Source organism: Procambarus clarkii, chromosome 13 (assembly GCF_040958095.1).
Source record: "Procambarus clarkii isolate CNS0578487 chromosome 13, FALCON_Pclarkii_2.0, whole genome shotgun sequence".
In the NCBI taxonomy this organism is placed as follows: Eukaryota; Metazoa; Arthropoda; class Malacostraca; order Decapoda; family Cambaridae; genus Procambarus; species Procambarus clarkii.
The window spans coordinates 14,156,982-14,179,905 of NC_091162.1; the positions used below are offsets into that span (position 1 = coordinate 14,156,982).

The window sequence follows — 22,924 nt, forward strand, 5'->3', positions numbered from 1 at the left end:
TATCGTCCAAAGTGTACATTCCATCTCAAGTGTATACACACAGACCGAGCAGCGGATATATATACACAATGTTATGGCAGGATATCTACACCTCTGGGTTTGGATATCGTGCCATAACACTGCTTGTGCGTGTGTACGGGAACAGTCCAGTTGATCAGGCCTAAATGCCTCCTGAGTGAGGCCTAGAAACCATAGAAAATAAATTAGGCATTTTTGTTTACATTGTCTAAACCCACCATACGACATGAACTTAGATCATTAGTTACTATAAATATTTCACACGTGTTGACACCATTTACTCATTTGTATTAATATATGTTAATATAACATGTGTGTGTGTGTGCGGGTGTTGAAGACTGGTTAACGGCACCGTTGACCCAGCCTCTGTCAACATAGAGATAGGAACTATACGGGCTCACCATAGCCCGTGCTGCTTGGAACTTTTTGTTCCAAGTAGCGACTCTTAAACAACAACAACTCTGTTAACAGAGAGGATTGCAGGTTCATTCAATATATATATATATATATATATATATATATATATATATATATATATATATATATATATATATATATATATATATATATGGCTTCACACACCAGCCACTGTAAAGGGTAGAGGCTCTTGTAACTCATCATCACTACAGGTGTGTGTGTGTCAGTGGTCACTACAGCGTCCACTGTATGTTATTGTAAGTGGTATATTCCCACAGCCATTTCTGCTCAGTTTTTGAGACCTGACTTGCAGCAAACATCTATGCTTTCTCATTCGTGTTTCTAAACTGGTGGCTCGAGGTTAATGGCAGCATACTCATGACGCCAGCATACTCACATGATGGCAGCATACACACATGATGCCAGCATACACACATGACGCCAGCATACACACATGACGATCCTCAGGCTAAGATTCTATGTTATATCTTTTATCCTCACTGGTATATTTCTTCCTTTCATGGTGTATTATTAGACCAGTTAATACAAGCTGTATTATTAGACCAGTTCAACACTCATTATAAGAGGTGTGTGTGTGTGTTGGGGTTTCTGAGGAGACAAATCCTCACGCAAGCAAGTAATAGTCTTCCAAGAAATCTTGTGGCACGCCTCTTTGCTTGGATTAGGTACGGTCAGGGTACGTGTACGGTACGGGTTTATATAGAGTCAATGGCAGTATTGGCTGTCGAAAGTACGGATTTTAAACACACACACACACACACACACACACACACACACACACACACACACACACACACACACACACACACACACACACACACACACACACACAAACAGTCAGACAGAGACCACAGAGCGTATCGCACCAGGAGGTGAGCCAGACATACACAGAACCACCTGTCATCCAGAAATGACAGTACCAATCATTACTGTCGATGGCAATACAAAAATATGTTCACTATTCTCTGTTGTCAAAACAAGTCGACGGTTTGTACCAATAATGTGGCAGAGGACGTGAGAAAGAACGCCAACAACCTTTCCTATATATATATATATATATATATATATATATATATATATATATATATATATATATATATATATATATATATATATATATATATATATATCCTCTGCTTGTCCCGTTAGTCTGGCGATCATGCGCCCGTCTCTCATGGACCGTAAACGACCATTCAAGCATAAAATTGGAGTGAAATATGGCGGTCATAAACACTCCACTTAACGAGGGGAATAAAAAATGTTCCTCGAGTAATTTGAGAACAAACTTGGCGATATATGACTTGCAAGTGGATAAATTTCGACAAAATGTTTAACAATAAATGAAAAAATAATATTAAAGGAAGAATAATGATAATATTATCAAGATAACACAGAGAGAAATCACAATAACGTACGATTGTAACCACAATGTTAAGCGGGAAAACTCCAACCCGTTCTCGCAAATTTAATAAGTCAATATTGACATAATAAATATGTACATAGGTGACATACTTAACATAATAGTTTCCCTTGAAAAGCTTCATAGAAAACACCGACCTTACCTAACCTACTTAGTATGTTAAGATAAGCATCTTATTGCTTCGTAATTACAATTATTACCTAACCTATAATAGGTATAGGTTAAGTAATAATTGTAATTACGAAGCAATAAGATGCTTATCTTAAGATACTAACAAGGTTAGGTAAGGTCGGTGTTTTCTATGAATCTTTTTAAGGGTATCTATTATGTTTAGTATATCACCTATGCACGTAGTTAATAAGTCAATATTGACTTTACGAATTTGCGAGAACGGGTTGGAAAACTCCCATACTGCAATACGTTCACTCGCTATCTATGGTTATCATAAATGAAGGACAACATCAACATATATATATATATATATATATATATATATATATATATATATATATATATATATATATATATATATATATATATATATATATATATATATATATATATCCTACATGAAGCAACATACAGTCTCTACACACAACCAGAGACATCCCGAAAAGCAACACTACAATAAATGGAGTGATACAAGGAAGGCTGGGACATGTGCGAGACATTACACATCTAAGGAACCCAGCCAACTATCACCAGTCAGCTGGGGGACTAGGCTACACGCCGCCAGCGTCCACAACACGACGAAACATCCAATATACTGCCTCAGCCATCATGACAATATTGGAGATTTGTAAGGAGATTTGCTTGGAGATTGTCACCAAATGGAGATTATCACCTCACTATGGGAGGCCTATTGCCCCCATAGTGAGTTGAAGCCTTACTCCCCGATTGTATATTCGGATGCTCTAAAATTGTAACGCCACAGATCTCCAGTATCAGCTCTTGATACTGGTAATGGCTCAAAAGAGCCACCACTTATGGGCTATTCATGCCCGTGCCACCTTTTGGTTGGCTTAATCTTCATCAATCAATTGTAACGTTATAGAACAAGTACATGGACGGATAATCTGGTCAAGATTATAGAGAAAAGTGGACTTGTAATGGACCATTAAAGACAAAGGGGAAAGATAGATTATATCAACACTTTCGGCAGCCTCCTCCATGGGAAGAATCGAGTCTAAAGATAATCATTGAAGGATTACCAGTTAAAACAAATCAGCATGTGACTCGCAGAGGCTCAAAGCAGTCATAGAACAACAAATGTAAACCATCTCAAGACCGACAACGACTCACATCTTCACAGACGGATCAGTTGATCAAGAAAGAGGTTCTGCTGGGGCAGCAGTTTACACTACCAACCATGAAGCTTACTGGAGCATGAATAGTGGATGCTCAACATTGCAAACAGAATTATATGCCCTGAAGGAGGCAATAAACTATACAATTGAGAATAATTTACATGATATCATTCAGACCGACTCAAAATCTTCGCTCCAGGCATTGTTATCCAGCCAGCACAGAGTTAATATACAACTGATTACAGAAATCCAACATATAGAAAAAGAAGCACACAATCTAGGCTTCTAGGTGATTGACCTCGATCAATCTAGGGTGATCTAGGTCAATCACCCTAAATTGGATACCAAGTCACATTGTCGTAGATGGTAATGAAGAGACAGACTCACTAGCAAAAACTGCCACTGCTCTACCTGTTGTACAGGTTCAAATACCTCCCAAGTTTTTCACAGATTAAGGAGCAAATCAAGAAGAAAATACTCCCAACTATCATAAGTCGTCACGTCAAAACCATGTTTAAGTGACCCCGTCCCCGCATATACACGCTCTGAAGACCTTACCTGTTTGAAAATAATAATTATTATCAATGAATGGGGATAATTATTTGTAAGCAGAAGGGCACGAAATGCAGACTAAATGTTTATACGGAAGAGTGAAAATGTTAAGCAATGGTTATTATAAATTATTAATTATAGTTAAGACAGCCTAGTCAACAGAGATCACGGCACAAAAAGAAAATGGATTAAAGAGACGAAACTGTAGAAAGGAAAACATATATGCTAATACAATAATGGCAAATTATGGATAAATACAATAAAATAAAGAAAACGGGAGATGATTTAATAACGTGAGAAAACGTGAGGTAGACCGAAGTATGTTGGTGGACTCACGTAGATCTGGTCTCTCTTGTATCTGGAGTGAAGGTTGTGGAGGAGAGCGTCGTCAGTGATGGGGTAGAGGGCGGCACAGTCAGGACACCCCACCTCGCCCTCTAGGGAAGGCACGCCCACACCCACCAGGGACCCCGCTGACCCCGCCCGCGATGCGCTGCTGGAGCTGCAGGTGGACCCCAGCAGGTGGGCGCCCGCGGGGCCGCCCACACCACAGCCCATGCCGCTCACTGAACTCTGGGAGCAGAGCGACGAGAGACCGGAGGGACGCCCACGGACGCTCATATCCCGCCCACGCCCGCTTACCACTGTGGAGGGAGAGGTCAACGTCACTAGAATATTTCGTGCAGCGATATAGTGAGTATTGAGATATAGAAGTGTGAGGAGATGGAAGGCCACTATAATACCGTATAGAAGAGGGGGTATAGAGTGCATACAACATGCAGGTGTAGGAACTATATGGCGGGAAAGACGTCCCCTGCACTATACACCAGTGCAGGCACTCTACCTGCACTCGTGTCCCTCGTCGTCACCATGATGGGTAATAATAGTGATAAGAACACCTGTGATAACGATCATTAACACCATCAACAATAACACTATTAAAACCGACAACAGTAACATGTTGCTGGCATGCAGAGGGAAGTCAAGCAACGGCTTAAGAGATATGGCTGGGTACTTGGGAGTAGGCAGAGCACAGGTTCGAATCCCGCCCCCCCCCCCTCTCATGATTCTTACTCCTTTTCTCGTCGATACATCACGTTAATGTGATTTATGTGTGCGTGTGCACGAATGGCTTCTTCGCCGGCATGTCTTACGTCACCGACAATATTATGACACTCATACAAATACGAATCCTTTCCTCCCGTCCTCTATCTATCCGGCTAGTTTCTCCCCACCTCCCCTCCATCCCTGTCTCATCCTCTTCCCCCCCCCCTCCCCCGTCTCGCCCCCTTCCTCTCCCCGTCTCACCCTCTTCCCGTCTCACGCCCCCAGCGTTTATTTGTATAGTCATACCAATACGTCAGGGAAGTTGTGGATGTGAGCGCGTCGTGGCTGTCAATAATGACCCACCACCACCAAGCCTTGTGGTGAAGGAAGAGTTGTGACTCTACACACAACCGCCTCCCACCGGGTCTCATCATCCCTCAATGCCTGTTCAATGGAGATTTATATTATAACCCGAGAATCTTCATTCAAACAACAGACACCACAAAAGTCAAATAATTTCCAAGAACTTTTTTTTAAAGTTTTTGGTGAAGAGACGCAACAATGGAGAGGGTTCTTGTCAACTGGCGAGTATTTGAATATTATTTTTAAGAGGGTTCCGAAGGTCTATGTCTAGGCTATTAATGCCTCACCAGTGAGGCAAAGTATTTCGGGATGGTGTTCAGTCTATTGGAAAATGAGTGTCAGGGTGTGAGGTGAGAGTTTGGGCGCCATGCCAGAGGTCGCGCCCTCACCCACGGCCCCGGAGGAGTGGGATACTCTACTGCTGGTCACCCAGTAGATTGACGTGACGCATCTCTGGGGTTTACAATTGTAAACAATGCAGATGTATACTCGGTTCTAGTTTAAAATGGATTGAAATATTTAGTAAACATGTTTGGAGCGAGGCTACAATAATTGATGCAGGCGACCATTCTCATGAGCGACCAATTGCACGAGCGACCTTTCTCACGAGCGACCATTCTCACGAGCGACCATTTGCACCAGCGACCATTCTCACGAGCGACCATTTGCACCAGCGACCATTCTCACGAGCGACCATTCTCACGAGCGACCATTCTTACGGGCGACCATTCTGGCAGCCTAGGGCAATACATACCGTCCAGTAGATGCTCTGTGGAGTCCAACTTTGTGTAGACCCCGAGCCAACGCAGAGACAGGATCCCATAACCCTGCCTTAGGCACACCAGGAACCACAAGAACATAAGTTGATACATTGTATACCCTAGCAACATCCCCCATGTTGTGCCATTCATCCACTTATTCTTTACCACCTCACCCAAAGAGAATATAAGCCAGTGCTAAACATAGTAAACTTTTTGTTTTTAAGTTACAGCCCCGCTCCTGTGCCAAGTAAGTCCACTACGGGCTCACCATAGCCCGTGCTACTTGGAACTTTTTGTTCCGAGAAGCTGAATCTTAAACAACAACATGATAAACTTTTACGGGCTATTCATGCCCGTACCACCTTTTGGGTTGCTTAATCCCTATTAAATCAATCGTAAACTTTTTTTGAGAATGTAAGGAGTGACCTTGGGAAACGCATCCTTATATATATTTAATTTTAACATATAATATATGTGTTATATATATGTGTTATATATATGTTATATATATATTTTATATATAACATATATATATATATATATATATATATATATATATATATATATATATATATATTATATATATATATTATATATATAACATATCTATATATATATATATATATATAGAGAGAGAGAGAGAGAGAGAGAGAGAGAGAGAGAGAGAGAGAGAGAGAGAGAGAGAGAGAGAGAGAGAGAGAGAGAGAGAGAGAGAGAGAGAGAGAGAGAGAGAGAGAGAGAGAGAGAGAGACAGAGAGGGAGAGAGAGGCAAGTAATAAGTAATATATAATAATATATATGTTATATATATATTATTTAGAGGCAAGATCGTGACGCCTATAAGTAATACAGGTGACAGTTCACACACTATGTCTCTCCCCCCCCCGCACACACACACACACACACACTCTTCCACTCCCACAGTGTTTGCAGGAAACAGTGTGTATATTAGTGGCTTTAAACATAGTATATATACTCTATAAAGTATATTCTAGCTCTATCTATAAATCCAGCATCCTAATTGTAACTCATTTTGTATGCATGCACCTTTACCCAATTGACGAATTACTATTATTATTATTATCTCACAGCTGCTTGCGTGCAGGGACGATATGATGAAGAAACATGAGGAGAGTGAGAGACGGCGTTTGGCTCTGTCGGAGCCGAGCGCCACAAGGAAGTGTACCCCACTAGGCTTCACTCAAACGCCTGCATACAACTTTGATCTCCATGTCCCCGGTCAACAAGGTCGAGGGTCCCCCTCGCCCTTTTACCCTCGACTCCAGATTAAAGAGTTGACGGAATACCAATGTGTGTGTGTTGTCTATTGGGGCGTTGGGTGGCATGGGTGGTCTTACGGTGGTAATGGTATACTGGGATGATTGGGTGCTGGTGTGACGGATCCCGGGATGATTGGGTGCTGGTATAACGGATCCCAGGATGATTGGGTGCTGGTATAACGGATCCCAGGATGATTGGGTGCTGGTATAACGGATCCCAGGATGATTGGGTGCTGGTATGACGGATCCCAGGATGATTGGGTGCTGGTATAACGGATCCCAGGATGATTGGGTGCTGGTATAACGGATCCCAGGATGATTGGGTGCTGGTATAACGGATCCCGGGATGATTGGGTGCTGGTATAACGGATCCCAGGATGATTGGGTGCTGGTATGATGGATCCCGGGATGATTGGGTGCTGGTATAACGGATCCCAGGATGACCGGGTGCTGGTATGACGGATCCCAGGATGATTGGGTGCTGGTATAACGGATCCCAGGATGACCGGGTGCTGGTATGCCGGATCCCAGGATGATTAGGTGCTGGTATGACGGATCCTGGGATGATTGGGTGCTGGTATAACGGATCCTGGGATGATTGGGTGCTGGTATAACGGATCCCAGGATGATTGAGTGCTGGTATAACAGATCCCAAAGGAGGGGGCCTCCCCTCCCCTCCTGTATAATAGAGCTGTATAATAGGATGCTGTATAATAGAGCCTGATGAAGGGGTGTTAATGGTATATTGGAATCTGGTTTAACACGTGTCGATGTTGATCTTGATGCCAACATGTTATAAATTACTTCAACTTGTATACCATATTACTTTATAATATGGCCAAGATAATATGAATTATAAATACATACGTATGGCCGAGCGGCAGGTGTATATAATACTTAAGATTACTTGTCACGAAGCTCTCACAGACATTGTGAGAGGTCTCTCTCTATAGTCTCCGTCACCTACACCGTCGCCTCCGCTACCGTCACTGTCACCGTCACCGTCACCTCCGTCACCGTCACCTCCGTCACCGTCACTGTCACCGTCACCGTCACCTACACCGTCACCTCCGCTACCGTCACTGTCACCGTCACCGTCACCTACACCGTCGCCTCCGCTACCGTCACTGTCACCGTCACCGTCACCTACACCGTCACCTCCGTCACCGTCACCGTCTCCGTCACCTTCACCGTCACCCAGCAGGGCCTGGTAGGCTGGGTCACACACACACACACACGACCAAAGCCTAGTGCCTGCTGCAAACTTATTGATTTCTTCTCCTCACCTGCAGCAGGACGTTTCTTGCTTCATACTGTGTCTTACGGAACAGGTCTTACGGAACAGGTCTTGCGGAACAGGTCTTGCGGAACAGGTCTTGCGTAACAGGTCTTACGGAACAGGTCTTGCGTAACAGGTCTTACGGAACAGGTGTTACGGAACAGGTGTTACGGAACAGGTCTTGTGGAACAGGTCTTACGGAACAGGTCTTGTGGTACAGGTCTTACGGTACAGGTCTTACGGAACAGGTCTTGTGGTACAGGTCTTACGGAACAGGACTTACGGAACAGGTCTTACGGAACAGGTCTTACGGAACAGGTGTTACGGAACAGGTGTTACGGAACAGGTCTTGTGGAACAGGTCTTACGGAACAGGTCTTGTGGTACAGGTCTTACGGTACAGGTCTTACGGAACAGGTCTTGTGGTACAGGTCTTACGGAACAGGACTTACGGAACAGGTCTTACGGAACAGGACTTACGGAACAGGTCTTACGGAACAGGTGTTGCGGAACAGGTGTTGCGGTACAGGTCTTACGGAACAGGTCTTACGGTACAGGTCTTACGGTACAGGTCTTACGGTACAGGTCTTACGGAACAGGTGTTACAACAGCAATGCTCTGGACGCAGTAATATTAACTCATCAGACTCACTTACTATGACGGGAGTTTCAAGATCAAAGCTAAAACAGAGGCTACAGTTAAGGATTTGCGCCCAGTAAATCCTCCCCGGCCAGGATACGAACCCATGACAAAGCGCTCGCGGAACGCCAGGCGAGTGTCTTACCACTACGCCACGGAGACTGATACATATTGGTATCTTCTTCTTGAGGTTATCTTGAGGTTATCTTGAGATGATTTCGGGGCTTTTTAGTGTCCCCGCGGCCCGGTCCTCGACCAGGCCTCCACCCCCAGGAAGCAGCCCGTGACAGCTGACTAACACCCAGGTACCTATTTTACTGCTAGGTAACAGGGGCATAGGGTGAAAGAAACTCTGCCCATTGTTTCTCGCCGGCGCCTGGGATCGAACCCAGGACCACAGGATCACAAGTACAGCGTGCTGTCCGCTCGGCCGACCAAGACAAGTGGAATAACAAACACAAATCCCATTTATCTTAATAATTATACATCTATAAACGAGACTTAGGGAACATCACAGTATATTCAGTGGTAATAATCAATGGGGTCATGATAATTATTGCAGCTATCATGATAATTGGGTCGCCTCCAGCACGACCCTACACTCCACTGCTCCAATTGTCTCCCCCTTCATAATTAACCGCTAATTATCCCATAAAAGACCTTAACCAATTACCTTAAGGATTAGAGGGAGGGGGTAGAAATAGCCTAAGCTACTCTATCTGTGAGAGTAGATAGTAGATTGAGATGTATTATTCCTTTCTTGTCTCAATAAACACACTTGAACTTGAACTTAAGGTTAACTTGAACTTGAACTTAAGGATCACCTCGTGAGTTACCCTCCAACCCTGGAAACACAAACCGTAACTGTCTCTATTTTCCGCTTGTTACAACTTGTAATAAAGTTGGTACATCTTGGCTTAACATGTTTATGACGTATTAGAACGTTGTTACAACTTGCTATATTGGTTGTTATAACTGGTTAGGAGGTGTTAAAACTTGTTCGAACGTTGTTACAACTTGCTATATTGGTTGTTATAACTGGTTAGGAGGTGTTAAAACTTGTTCGAACGTTGTTACAACGTCGTAGTTTCGGTGTGTGTTTGGCGGGGCACCGCCCTTCTTGACAAATTTATATTTATTCCTATTTATCCTCCCAATTATTACCAATATTACACACCATTCTCTTAAAAAGTACAAAAATAGACTGTTGGACGCCCAAAGAGTTGACATCTTGTATTACGTAACTAACAACAAATCACAACGTAACTAAACAACCCAACCTGTCCCAGCACAGTTAGGCCTACCACAATACACACACGTGATACACTAGGCCTAGCATAAATGTTTAAATTTGGAGGGGGGCCTTCCCCCCCCCCTATCGCGTCCTCTGCAAAAAATGAACACTATAAAACGTGATTCTTTTTTTTAGATTAAACAGTCCGTTTTTGTACGTTCTAGCGAATAGTTTGCTATAGATAGCAACCTTCAGAAATAAAATGGATAACAAAATAGATAACATCCTTTTATGAGGATGGCTTCAATACTAACATAACATTATTTCATACTGTTATTAATTATTAATTATTATTATTTGCAGTGATTGTAAGGTTAATATTATTAAAAGCCTGCCGTTAATTTATGATTACAAGTGTTAAATAGATGGTGTATCCCCCCCGCTCCTTGCTGTATACACACTCAAGAGCTGGGACTATGGTAAGACTCAAGAGCTGGGACTATGGTAAGACTTAAGAGCTGGGACTATAGTAAGTCTCAAGAGTCAAGAGTTGGGACTAATAGAATTATGAAAGAATTTAATCACTGGGCCACAGGATACAGAGTATGGGTCTTCAATAATCAATGCTCAGTGTGTTTGGCTGTCTCTCTCCTCCCACTGTGGGAGTGTGTCTCCTCCCACTGTGGGAGTGTGTCTCCTCCCACTGTGGGAGTGTGTCTCCTCCCACTGTGGGAGTGTGTCTCCTCCCACTGTGGGAGTGTGTCTCCTGTCACTGTGGGAGTGTCTCCTCCCACTGTGGGAGTGTGTCTCCTGCCACTTTGGGAGTGTCTCCTCCCACTGTGGGAGTGTCTCCTCCCACTGTGGGAGTGTGTCTCCTCCCACTGTGGGAGTGTGTCTCCTCCCACTGTGGGAGTGTCTCCTCCCACTGTGGGAGTGTCTCCTCCCACTGTGGGAGTGTGTCTCCTTCCACTGTGGGAGTGTGTCTCCTCCCACTGTGGGAGTGTGTCTCCTCCCACTGTGGGAGTGTGTCTCCTCCCACTGTGGGAGTGTCTCCCACAGTGACGATAGAGTCCGCATCTCTCTGGAGATACGACCCAACTACCCGGTAGTTACTTAAGACGACGCTGAGGACAAGGCTGAGAGACGTCAGTGTCTTCAAGGTCACTTCATTATATACTGCCGTCTTGCCAGTGAGTGACCTTTATGTTTCAAGAGTGTTACGGCCCCCCCGCCGCTCCTGTGCCGGGTAAGTCCACTTCGGGATCACTATAACCCGTGCTACTTACCCCGCTCCGGTGCCAGGTAAGTTCACTATGGGATCCCCATAGCCCGTGCTACTTTCAACTTTTGCTTCCCAATAGCTGAATTTAAAACAACACCTTAATGTTGCAGTGTCAACACAGAGTGTGTGGCTGTGGTGTTAGGCCTATCACCCGCGGAGGTCTTACTAACCAGCAAGTATACTTCAATCTTCATCACAGTCCAAGACTAGAGGTATACTATTAGAAAATATACACCGTAAACATATACATATATACCTGTGTATATATATATCCTCAGTCAATATTTGCTTCTATTTCAAAACAAATCAATGAACTAATACAATTTATATAATTATTATATCATTATTATATTATTACATCATTATCATATATTATTATATAATAATATGATTGTAATTTTTAATAAATATAATAAATTGTATTTTCATTTACCAATTTTGAACCGTTTGTGAATAATTGAAAATATACTATTTTATTATTATTATTATTATTATTATTATTATTATTATTATTATTATTATTATTATTATTATTATTGACAACCTTAATTTTGTTTATTATTCTACATCCCACAGTAATAATTAATTAGTAAGCAGTAATCATTTTTTTTGGCAGTCTGGAATTACTTATTTCTGTAGAGTTCCTAAATAATTTCGACGCTTCAAGATATTGTGACGACAACTGACCCCCAATTGACCCGCCCAAGCACGTTATTATTGTCAACACGCGGCTCATGCATAACACGAATTTTCTCAAATATAAATTAACGTTGTTATATTAGCACACAGCTGAGCATGATTTAGGCATTGGTTAGAGAAGGTTAGGTTAGGTTAGGTTGGGTTAGGTTAAGTTAGGTTAGGTTAGGTTAGGTTAGGTTGGGTTAAGTTAGGTTAGGTTAGGGAAGGTTAAGTTCGGTTAAGTTAGATTAAGTAAGGTACGGTTAGGTTAGGTGTTTAGGTTCTGTTGGCGATTATTTGTAGTACGTGGGTGAAGCATTTACAGTGTTGTGGTTCGAACAAAAGTCGTCAGAGAAGCACTTGTTCCGGAAGTGTTCGAACGTCATCAGCTGTGCGTCGTGTGTAAACCGTTTTTACGTTCATAAACACCTGGGGGTTTGGTCGGTGGATGGAATGGACTTTGGCCTTTGTTTACGAGGACGGGCTAGACAATTACATGAGAGCAGGCACTGTGACAAGAAGCTTGAGTGCCGCGCCCGTGCCCAGGGTTGGCAGTGTTGGGTACACACTGCCAACCCTGGCACTGAAACACACATGATGAAACTGATTATGTTTGACCCTATCTTGAAAACTTCGTCGGTCTTCTTGTGTTCGAGTCGCACCTCTCTCAATTCTTCCCCCCACCTGATGCGAGGCAGGTGGGGGTGAGGCGAGGCAGGTGGGGGGGGGGATGTGGCAGAGCTCGGCCGAGCACAGCCTCAAGAAGGGTCGCCGTCAAGATTCACTGACCTGTTGCTGAATGATAAAGAATGACCGAAAATGTCCGCTCTCATTTCCCGCGTGGAAGTGTCCCTCCGAAACGCAGGGTTGAGTTTGGCGCGCCACCGTGGGCTGTCCTCCGCCTGGGTGTCCTCAGTGACCGGTGTAGCTGGGTGGCCCTTACTGCAGGCCATCCATCTCCTGCCCTCCTCCCCGCACCTTGAGCACCGTCCATCCTGGAGGCCCACACACTTCCACCGCTACGCCGCGCATCATTTCCTTAATAACACTTGACCGTAAACTGGTGCCAAGACCTTAGTATGAAGACGTCTGGAGTGTGGAGGAACACGCAGGTAGTCCCTGACCACCAGGACGTGAGGCAACAGGTGCTTCCCTGGCCGAGTACCTCCACCAGCACCTGTAGTTATCTATGTGGCCATTGGTGTGGAGGGGGCAGGCATCTTGCCCCTCCCGCTTCCATACTCTGGTCTACTCTACGGTCACGCCATCACCCACTTCCCTTCGTCACGCGAAAGCAAAGAGAAATTGACAGTTATTTATGGGACGTCTCGTTTGATGGTCGCATTTTGACGCGCGGAGCTGTAGTGAAGCTCTGATGTATACTTTGTGTAGTTGTATAATACACGCACCAGACATGTGGGGGGGGCGAGACATGTGGGGGGAACAAGAGACATGTAGGGGGGAACAAGAGACATGTGGGGGGGGCGAGACATGTTGGAGGAACAAGAGATGTATGTGGGGGGGAGGGAACAAGAGACATGTGGGGGGAACAAGAGACATGTAGGGGGGAACAAGAGACATGTGGGGGGGGGCGAGATATGTTGGGGGAACAAGAGATGTATGTGGGGGGGGAACAAGAGACATGTGGGGGGAACAAGAGACATGTGAGGGGAACAAGAGACATGTGGGGGGGGGACAAGAGACATGTAGGGGGGGAAACAAGAGATGTATGTGGGGGGGGAACAAGAGACTGTGGGGGGAACAAGAGACATGTGAGGGGGAACAAGACACATGTGGGGGGGGGAACAAGAGACACGTAGGGGGGGGGGGAAACAAGAGATGTATGTGGGGGGGGGAACAAGAGACTGTGGGGGAACAAGAGACATGTGGGGGGAACAAGGGACATGTGGAGGGAACAAGGGACATGTGGAGGGAACAAGAGACATGTGAGGGGGAACAAGATACATGTGGGGGGGTAACAAGAGACATGTGAGGGGAACAAGAGACATGTGAGGGGAACAAGAGACATGTGAGGGGAACAAGAGACATGTGAGGGGAACAAGAGACATGTGGGGGGAACAAGAGACATGTGAGGGGAACAAGAAACATGTGGGGGGAACAAGAGACATGTGAGGGGAACAAGAGACATGTGAGGGGAACAAGAGACATGTGGGGGGAACAAGAGACATGTGGGAGGAACAAGAGACATGTGAGGGGGAACAAGAGACATGTGGGGGGTAACAAGAGACATGTGAGGGGGAACAAGAGACATGTGGAGGGAACAAGAGACATGTGAGGGGGAACAAGAGACATGTGGGGGGTAACAAGAGACATGTGAGGGGAACAAGAGACATGTGAGGGGAACAAGAGACATGTGAGGGGAACAAGAGACATGTGAGGGGAACAAGAGACATGTGGGGGGAACAAGAGACATGTGGGGGGAACAAGAGACATGTGGGGGGTAACAAGAGACATGTGAGGGGAACAAGAGACATGTGAGGGGAACAAGAGACATGTGGGGGAACAAGAGACATGTGAGGGGAACAAGAGACATGTAGGGGGTAACAAGAGACATGTGAGGGAACAAGAGACATGTGAGGGGAACAAGAGACATGTGAGGGGAACAAGAGACATGTGAGGGGAACAAGAGACATGTGAGGGGAACAAGAGACATGTGAGGGAACAAGAGACATGTGAGGGAACAAGAGACATGTGGGAGGGGAACAAGAGACATGTGAGGGAACAAGAGACATGTGGGAGGGGAACAAGAGACATGTGGGGGGAGGGACGCCGCCCCTAATTTGGGCGGGAAGCTAAAAATGGTGGCGGCATTTTCCCGCTCCGGTGAAGATCAGAGTTAGCCGCGCGTCTGGCAGTCAGGTGATCGCTGCCGTCCGGCGCCGCCGCTCCCCTGTACGATGACTTGGGTTTCTCACCCGCAGGGTTGCCATGAATGGTCAAGACGTTGATGTTTACTCCGCGTAGTAAACTAGGGCGAATATAGGCCTACGGTGCGCATAGTAGGAGTGTCAGTAGGCCTACAGTGCGCATAGTAGGAGTGTTAGTAGGCCTACGGTGCGCATAGGAGTGTTAGTAGGCCTACAGTGCGCATAGGAGTGTTAGTAGGCCTACGGTGCGCATAGGAGTGTTAGTAGGCCTACGGTGCGCATAGGAGTGTTAGTAGGCCTACGGTGCGCATAGTAGGGGTGTTAGTAGAGTTGTTATGGCAACACATTAGGCTTCCTGAGAGCCTTACTGAGGATTTACCCATTTAGTGCTAGGTTGAACAGCGGCATCAGGGGTAAGGAAACGTTGCCCAAACGTCTGCGTCCCGCCACAGGGGATCGAACGAGGAGAGGATCGGAACCCCTAGTTTGGAGTTTCCACTCAGGTAGGAGCTCCTAGTTAGGGAGAGAGAGTTCAATACCTGTCTTACAACACGTCAATCAACAACACCCGCGCTGCACAACAAGTGTAATCACCCCCCCCCCCAACAATCAACAACACCTGCGCCACCCAACACGTGTAATCACCCCCCCCCTCAACAATCAACAACACCCGCGCTGCACAACACAGGTAATCACCCCCCCCCCAACAATCAGCAACACCCGCGCCACCCAACACATGTAATCACCCCCCCCCTCAACAATCAACAACACCCGCGCTGCACAACACGTGTAATCACCCCCCCCCCCAACAATCAACAACACCCGCGCTGCACAACACGTGTAATCACCCCCCCCCCCCCCAACAATCAACAACACCCGCGCAACCCAACAAGAGAAAACAAAACAGGAAAGAGGGCCAAACAGGTCTCGTGGTGGCCGTAAGAAGGCCAGACATTCAGGAAATGTTATCCAATCAATCAGCAGAAGGTCATTACCAGCTACCGCCCCGCCCCCCCCCCTCCCCTGCCGGCCTGGTCAGTGCTGACCTGACAGTGACTGTGGAGGGCAGGAAGCTTCAGCTCTGGGTCCCCCGTCCGGCCTACGCCTCCTAGTCTTCTCTCTTCTCTGGCGTGGTATTCATTGTCGAATGTGTATATTCACACAACTATATCTTCATACATAACTATATCCCCCCCATACACCTACACCCTCACACAATGCTGATCTATGATTGATCTTGCAAGCTTCCCCCTCTCTCTCCCCCTAGAGCAGTAAGTTAGAGCCAGGTACAGGGTCCCACTTATTACCCACTTCTAGCCTCTCTCTCTCTCTCTCTCTCTCTCTCTCTCTCTCTCTCTCTCTCTCTCTCTCATCTCCTCTCCCAACTTTCCTCTTCCACTTATATTTCCTCCTCTAAGTTGCTCTTTCCCCTCTGAGGGAAGGAAGGGGGGGGGGGAATACAATAATACATTCTTGTTTGTCCTAGTGTATATTTTTATACAATATGGGGTACTTGGTAGCGCCTTGAGGCCGACCTAAGAGGTTGCTGTGTTACTTACTCCAACATCATCAAGTTCTTCAACACTTACATCAAGTTCTTCAACACTTACATCAAGTTCTTCAACACTTACATCAAGTTCTTCAACACTGACATCAAGTTCTTCAACACTTACATCAAGTTCTTCAACACTTACATCAAGTTCTTCAACACTGACATCAAGTTCTTCAACACTGACATCAAGTTCTTCAACACTGACATCAAGTTCTTCAACACTTACATCAAGTTCTTCAACACTTACATCAAGTTCTTCAACACTTACATCAAGTTCTCCAACACTGACATCAAGTTCTTCAACACTTACATCAAGTTCTTCAACACTTACATCAAGTTCTTCAACACTTACATCAAGTTCTTCAACACTTACATCAAGTTCTCCAACACTTACATCATGTTCTTCAACACTTACATCAAGTTCTTCAACACTGACATCAAGTTCTTCAACGCTTACATCAAGTTCTTCAACGCTTACATCAAGTTCTCCAACACTTACAGACACCAACATCAACTTCTAAGACCCTTACAGACTAACATGCACTTAAGGAGTGTTTAAGACATTGAACACAATGGCTTGAGACACTCATTGTTTGTATAACATCTTTTCAATATTGAACATATAACAAAAACACCTGATCCAGTGTTCAATACTGAACACTGAACCCTCTCGACCACCCAGTGTTCAATACTGAACACTGAACCCTCTCGACCAGCCAATGTTCAATACTGAACACTGAACCCTCTCGACCAGCCAATGTTCAATACTGAACACTGAACCCTCTCGACCAGCCAATGTTCAATACTGAACACTGAACCCTCTCGACCAGCCAATGTTCAATACTGAACACTGAACCCTCTCGACCAGCCAATGCTCTCAATATTAAATCCCTCCAGAGTCCCAAAACTTAATTAATGTATTGAAAAATGATAATTCCATTCAGTAATTATTAATTAGCGCTACGCCCCCCATTTTTTGTCTTTAAAAAAAAATCATTTAAAGTTTAAACAAATTAATTAAGATTCACTTTCTTTTAGGGGTTTTAGTTATTTTGACTGAGTCCTTTAATTGTGGTAACTCTATTATTACTAAAAAACTTCTTATAAGTGAGATCTCATATTAAAACTTTAATTGTGGTAACTCTATTATTACTAAAAAACTTCTTATAAGTGAGATCTCATATTAAAACTTTAATTGTGGTAACTCTATTATTACTAAAAAACTTCTTATAAAATAAATCTCATATTAAAACTTGGATTCGTTTAGCACTTGAGAACGGCCACCTAGGGCACTCGGTGATAAATATAAATCTTCTACCGTACCTTCTAAATTTAAATCTAATTCTTCACTATATAGTTTATAATTACCGATATTACATGTTATTATTAGGACGTTTCTCTTAGGTTAATAATTTACTGAACATTTGTGTAACCTAACTCCGGCCATACTTGTATAAAATATATATTTATGAAGGTAATATTTCAATTTCAATTCATTTTTTATTAAATTCAATTGTGATGGGGTTGGGGGGGTGTCAACAGATGGGGGGGTGTCAACAGATGGGGTGGGGTGGGGGAGATGTCAACATATGGGGTGGGAGGATGGTGTCAATAGATGGGGTGGAAGGGGGGTGTCAACAGATGGGGTGTCAACAGATGGGGTGGGGGGAGATGGGGTGGGGGGAGATGTCAACAGATGGGGTGGGGGGGGTGTCAACAGATGGGGTGGGGGGGTGTCAACAGATGGGGTGGGGGGGTGTCAACAGATGGGGTGGGGGTAGTGGTGTCAACAGATGGGGTAGAGGATAGTGTCAACAGATGGGGTGGGGGGGGGGGTGTCATCAGATGGGGTGGGGGGTGGTGTCAACAGATGGGGTGGGGGGGTTGTCAACAGATGGAGTGGGGGGGGTGTCAACATATGGGGTGGAGGGGGGTGTCAACAGATGGGGTGGGGGGATGGTGTCAACAGATGGGGTGGGGGGGTGTCAACAGATGGGGTGGGGGGGTTGTCAACAGATGGGGTGGGGGGGGTGTCAACAGAGGGGGGGTTGAGGGGTGAAGACAGGTGTCTCACCTGTGTAGGTGTGGGTGCCTGAGGGGGGCGTGTCCCCCAGCACCACCTTGCTCACTGTGAACCGGTGTCCGGGGACTCTCTGGCCCTCCGGGGGTTCGAAGCCCACCTTGTCCTCGGCGGCGTCGTCACCCTCGCCGTGGTGGATGAAGGTGAGGTCGTCCTCGTCGTCCTCGTCCTCGTCGTCCTCAGGGACGGGATCCACCATAAAAGTCACCCGTCGAGGACGACAGAACCCATTGCGCCCCAAAGGGGAGGAAGGGGGCACTTTGAGGGCCCGCTGGCCCCTAAGCTCCTCCACGCGGGGGTCCAGGGGGCGCTGCCGCACCTGTGGGGGGCTGTGCTTCAACACCCCCGGGGGCGGGGACCCCCCCAGGGGCCCAGGGACCCCGACGGACGTGGGGCGGCTGAAGGTGGTGAGGACTGGGGGCTGGTGGGGGCCCTCGGCGTTGTGGGGCCCGCCCATGGTCGCGGGCCCGTTACGGATGTAGTAGGGTCCGTTGGGTATGATGTAGGGGGCGTTGAAGAGGGGCCCGTTGGGCACGTGCGGGGGAGGGTCGGGGGAGCGGGGGGCGCGGGGCAGGTGGGGGTCCTCAGGGTAGGGGCAGGCGGCGTGGGCACACGCCTGCGTGGCTGGCGTGGAGGGCGGGTCACTCTCATCCATGTCCACGCTGCACGCCCGTCACGTCCCTCATCCCTCCCACGCCTTCCCTACACCCTTCTCTACCTCACACACACACGCCCTTCCACGCCACGCCACGCCCCCTCGCCTCGCCCCACGCCACGTCCTCCCCACACGCCTATATCAGCGCCTCTGAGGACACTTGATACACAGCAGCGAAATCGCAAGTGTTCCCAGGTATTGGCACACACCTAGTTCAACTTTCCTGTTCACCTGGCCGTCTTCTGTTCACCTGGCCGTCTTCTGTTCACTTGGACGTCTTCTGTTCACTTGGACGTCTTCTGTTCACCTGGCTGCCTTCTGTTCATCAGCCCGCCTCATGTTCACCTGGCCACATCCTGTTCAGCTGGACAAATTCTATTCACCTGGCCATATCTTATTTACGTGGCCTTTTCCCGTTCACCTATCCACCTCCTGTTCACCTGACCTTAATCTATTCACTACCTGAGAACACGAATCACCAGTTGTCCACAGGTGAGAAGCCTGGAAGCCAGCCAACACCGGCAAACACCCGCACCTTCGTCACAACACCCCGGACAGGTGTCCTACACTGGCCCTCCATCAGACAGGTGTTTGGGGGGAAGATCAGGTGACTCTAAGACACCGCTGGTGATCACCTGGTGTACGCGGGTATAAGGCTAGGTAGGTGTAGGTGTAGGAGGTGGGTAGGCGGGTAGGCGGCCACCGCAGTACTAGGTCACCTGCGCCGCCTCCCCCACCACCTCCCACAGGTAATCCTGCTGACAAGATTATGACGTGGTCCTCGCCACCTCCACCAAGACGATCACCACCACATCCACCACCAACTGTCCACGCCACCGGGGAAGGTGCTGGAGAATAATCAGGCTGAGAGTGAGGGCGAAGCTGGAGAGAACGTGTAACAAAACTCCAGCGTGGACTTAGAACGAGGTAAGTCGTTCTATGATACGGTTGCTTAAATATCACAGGAACAAAAGAAGGCTGGGTAGAAAAGCCTTCTTTTGTTCTAGAAAGGAATTGTTCAATCTAGAAAAGAATGTTTTCTAGAATGGTGGAACAAGTGGGAAAACACCGCTCTGGGTTAGGGGATGTACCTGAAGCTCAGCGAGCAGTCACAGTCAGAGTTCGAGCTGAAGGAATGACATAAGTGGAGTCCCCGAAGGCTTGGTCCTGCGCCTGCTACTATTCCTAATATATGTGAACGACCTATTCGAGGGAGGGAGCAGTGTCTGCGGATGACGCCAGAGACACACATAAACAGGATAACATCGGCAGCACATGGGACGCTGGTAAATATAAGAACACCATTTAGAAACCTAAATCAGGACTCCTTCAAGGCAATCTACACAACATTTGCTAGACCAATACTGGAATATGCAGCACCAGCATGGAAGCCACACATCTTGTGAAGCATCAAACCAACATTGAAACATTACAAAGGTTTGCAACAACACTAATACCAAAGGTAAGAGTTGGATGAATAGTGTGTGTGTGGGGGGGGGGACACATGAATAGGATGTAGAGAATTCAATGGCTAAAAAAAAAAAAAATTGTCATGTAAACACCAGATCCCAAACACTGGAAGAAAGAGTGCTGGGAAGGCGGGACACCACGAGCGTAGCTCTCATCCTGTAACTACACTTAGGTAATTACACTTAGGTAATTACTGTACATATTATGGTGAGCACCGCGTCTGGCAGCGTTGTAGCAACCCAACACCGGGGGTGTCGTCACTGGCAACGTTGCCATAATAATGTTCCAACACTAACACTAGACACACATAAACAGGTTAACATCAGCAGCACATGGGACGAACATCACATTATTATTGCCATAATAATGTAACATTACATTATTATGCAATTTCAGTCCCTAAACTTCTGTATATATATATTTTTAACAATAAATGGGGGTGATGGTTTTTTCATGCCCAAATTGATAAGTTTTATAAAAAAAGAAATCCTATCATCTTTAGATGATAGGATTTCTAAGTGGGTAGATTATAAAGTGGGTAGTGGGTAGATTAAGTTATAATCTAAGTGGGTAGATTATCTTCACGAGACGCGTAGACAGATGTTAAGATGGCAGATGTTCTGGAAGATGGCAAATGTCATGTTGGAGTTCGTCGTAAATATTGTCACATAATAACAAAAATAAATTTTGGGGGGGAAAATGAACAGAAATTGTGAAGAGAAAACGAGAAAATTAGCATTTGGAAGTGACAAGGACCCCTTGCCGGAAGCTGGGACATGAAGAGAAGGAGCTGAGATACGAGAACAAGGAACTGGGATAAGAGGACAAGGAACTGGGATAAGAGGACAAGGAGCTGGGATAAGAGGACAAGGAGCTAGGATACGAAGACAAGGAGCTGGGATACGAGGACAAGGAGCTGGGATACGAGGACAAGGAGCAGTGATACGAGAACAAGGAGCTCGAATACGAGGACAAGGAGCTGGGATACGAGGACAAGGAGCTGGGATACGAGGACAAGGAGCTGGGATACGAGGACAAGGAGCAGTGATACGAGAACAAGGAGCTCGAATACGAGGACAAGGAGCTCGAATACGAGGACAAGGAGCTCGAATACGAGGACAAGGAGCTGGAATACGAGGACAAGGAGCAGTGATACGAGAACAAAGTGAAGGTTAGGCGTCCCCACCACTTGGATCATCGAGGGGGGGGGAGCGCCCACGTCAGAGAGATAAGTCCGTCCTGCTACCAACCAGTCCAAGTGGATGGGCAAATATATAGCGCAAATTATCCGGTCTATAGATCAAGGCTCCAATCTGAGGATCTCAGAGCACTTGAAGAACTGAAACACCTGACGACTGAAAAAAGGAATTTAAGTGGACGTGAAGATGGGTGAGCAGGAGCCGGGTCCCTGGCCGGGTCCCTGGCGGGTAGGTCGACGACCCGAAGACCCGACGACGATCTCTCGACGACCTCTCGACGACTCCGTCAACGAACGGCCGCCAGGAGCGTATTCTGGTCCTTCGCTATTATGGTAACATTGTTTCAGGTAAGGTGAGCTTACAGGATTTACTGTAAACTGTTTACTGTCGTGTGTGGGCGTCCCGTCACCTAGGGCTGGTGGTCATTGAGGGGGCGGGGAGAGGTGAGTGGGGGGGGGGGGGAAGAGGGGAGGAGGTGAGTCCCTTCCCGGATTACAGGCGGGAAAAACGCCAAATAGTCGCGTAAACTTAACTGAGAGGGAACATTTCTTCTTCCCCTACCAACCGGCCACTTCAATCCTCCTCCAACCCTCCCCCCCCCCCCTCTCTCTCTCTCTCTCTCTCTCTCTCTCTCTCTCTCTCTCTCTCTCTCTCTCTCTCTCTCTCTCTCTCTCTCTCTCTCTCTCTCTCTCTCTCTCTCTCTCTCTCTCTCTCTCTCTCTCTCTCTCTCTCTGTCTGATGATCCGGCAACCTAGGGTTCACAGACCCTGGGTTTCCAGGTCA

General features: G+C 46.5%; 1 protein-coding gene across 1 annotated transcript in view; it reads right to left on the reverse strand.

Annotated features, from left to right (window-relative positions):
* Myo95E (Myosin 95E) overlaps positions 1-22,924 on the reverse strand; it is an 81,973-nt gene that overhangs the window by 37,811 nt on the left and 21,238 nt on the right. The window contains exon 2 of the mRNA XM_069323672.1: positions 4,072-4,379. Coding sequence (XP_069179773.1) covers positions 4,072-4,356 — 285 coding nt within the window. The 5' untranslated portion in view covers positions 4,357-4,379. The remainder of the gene's footprint in view (positions 1-4,071; positions 4,380-22,924) is intronic.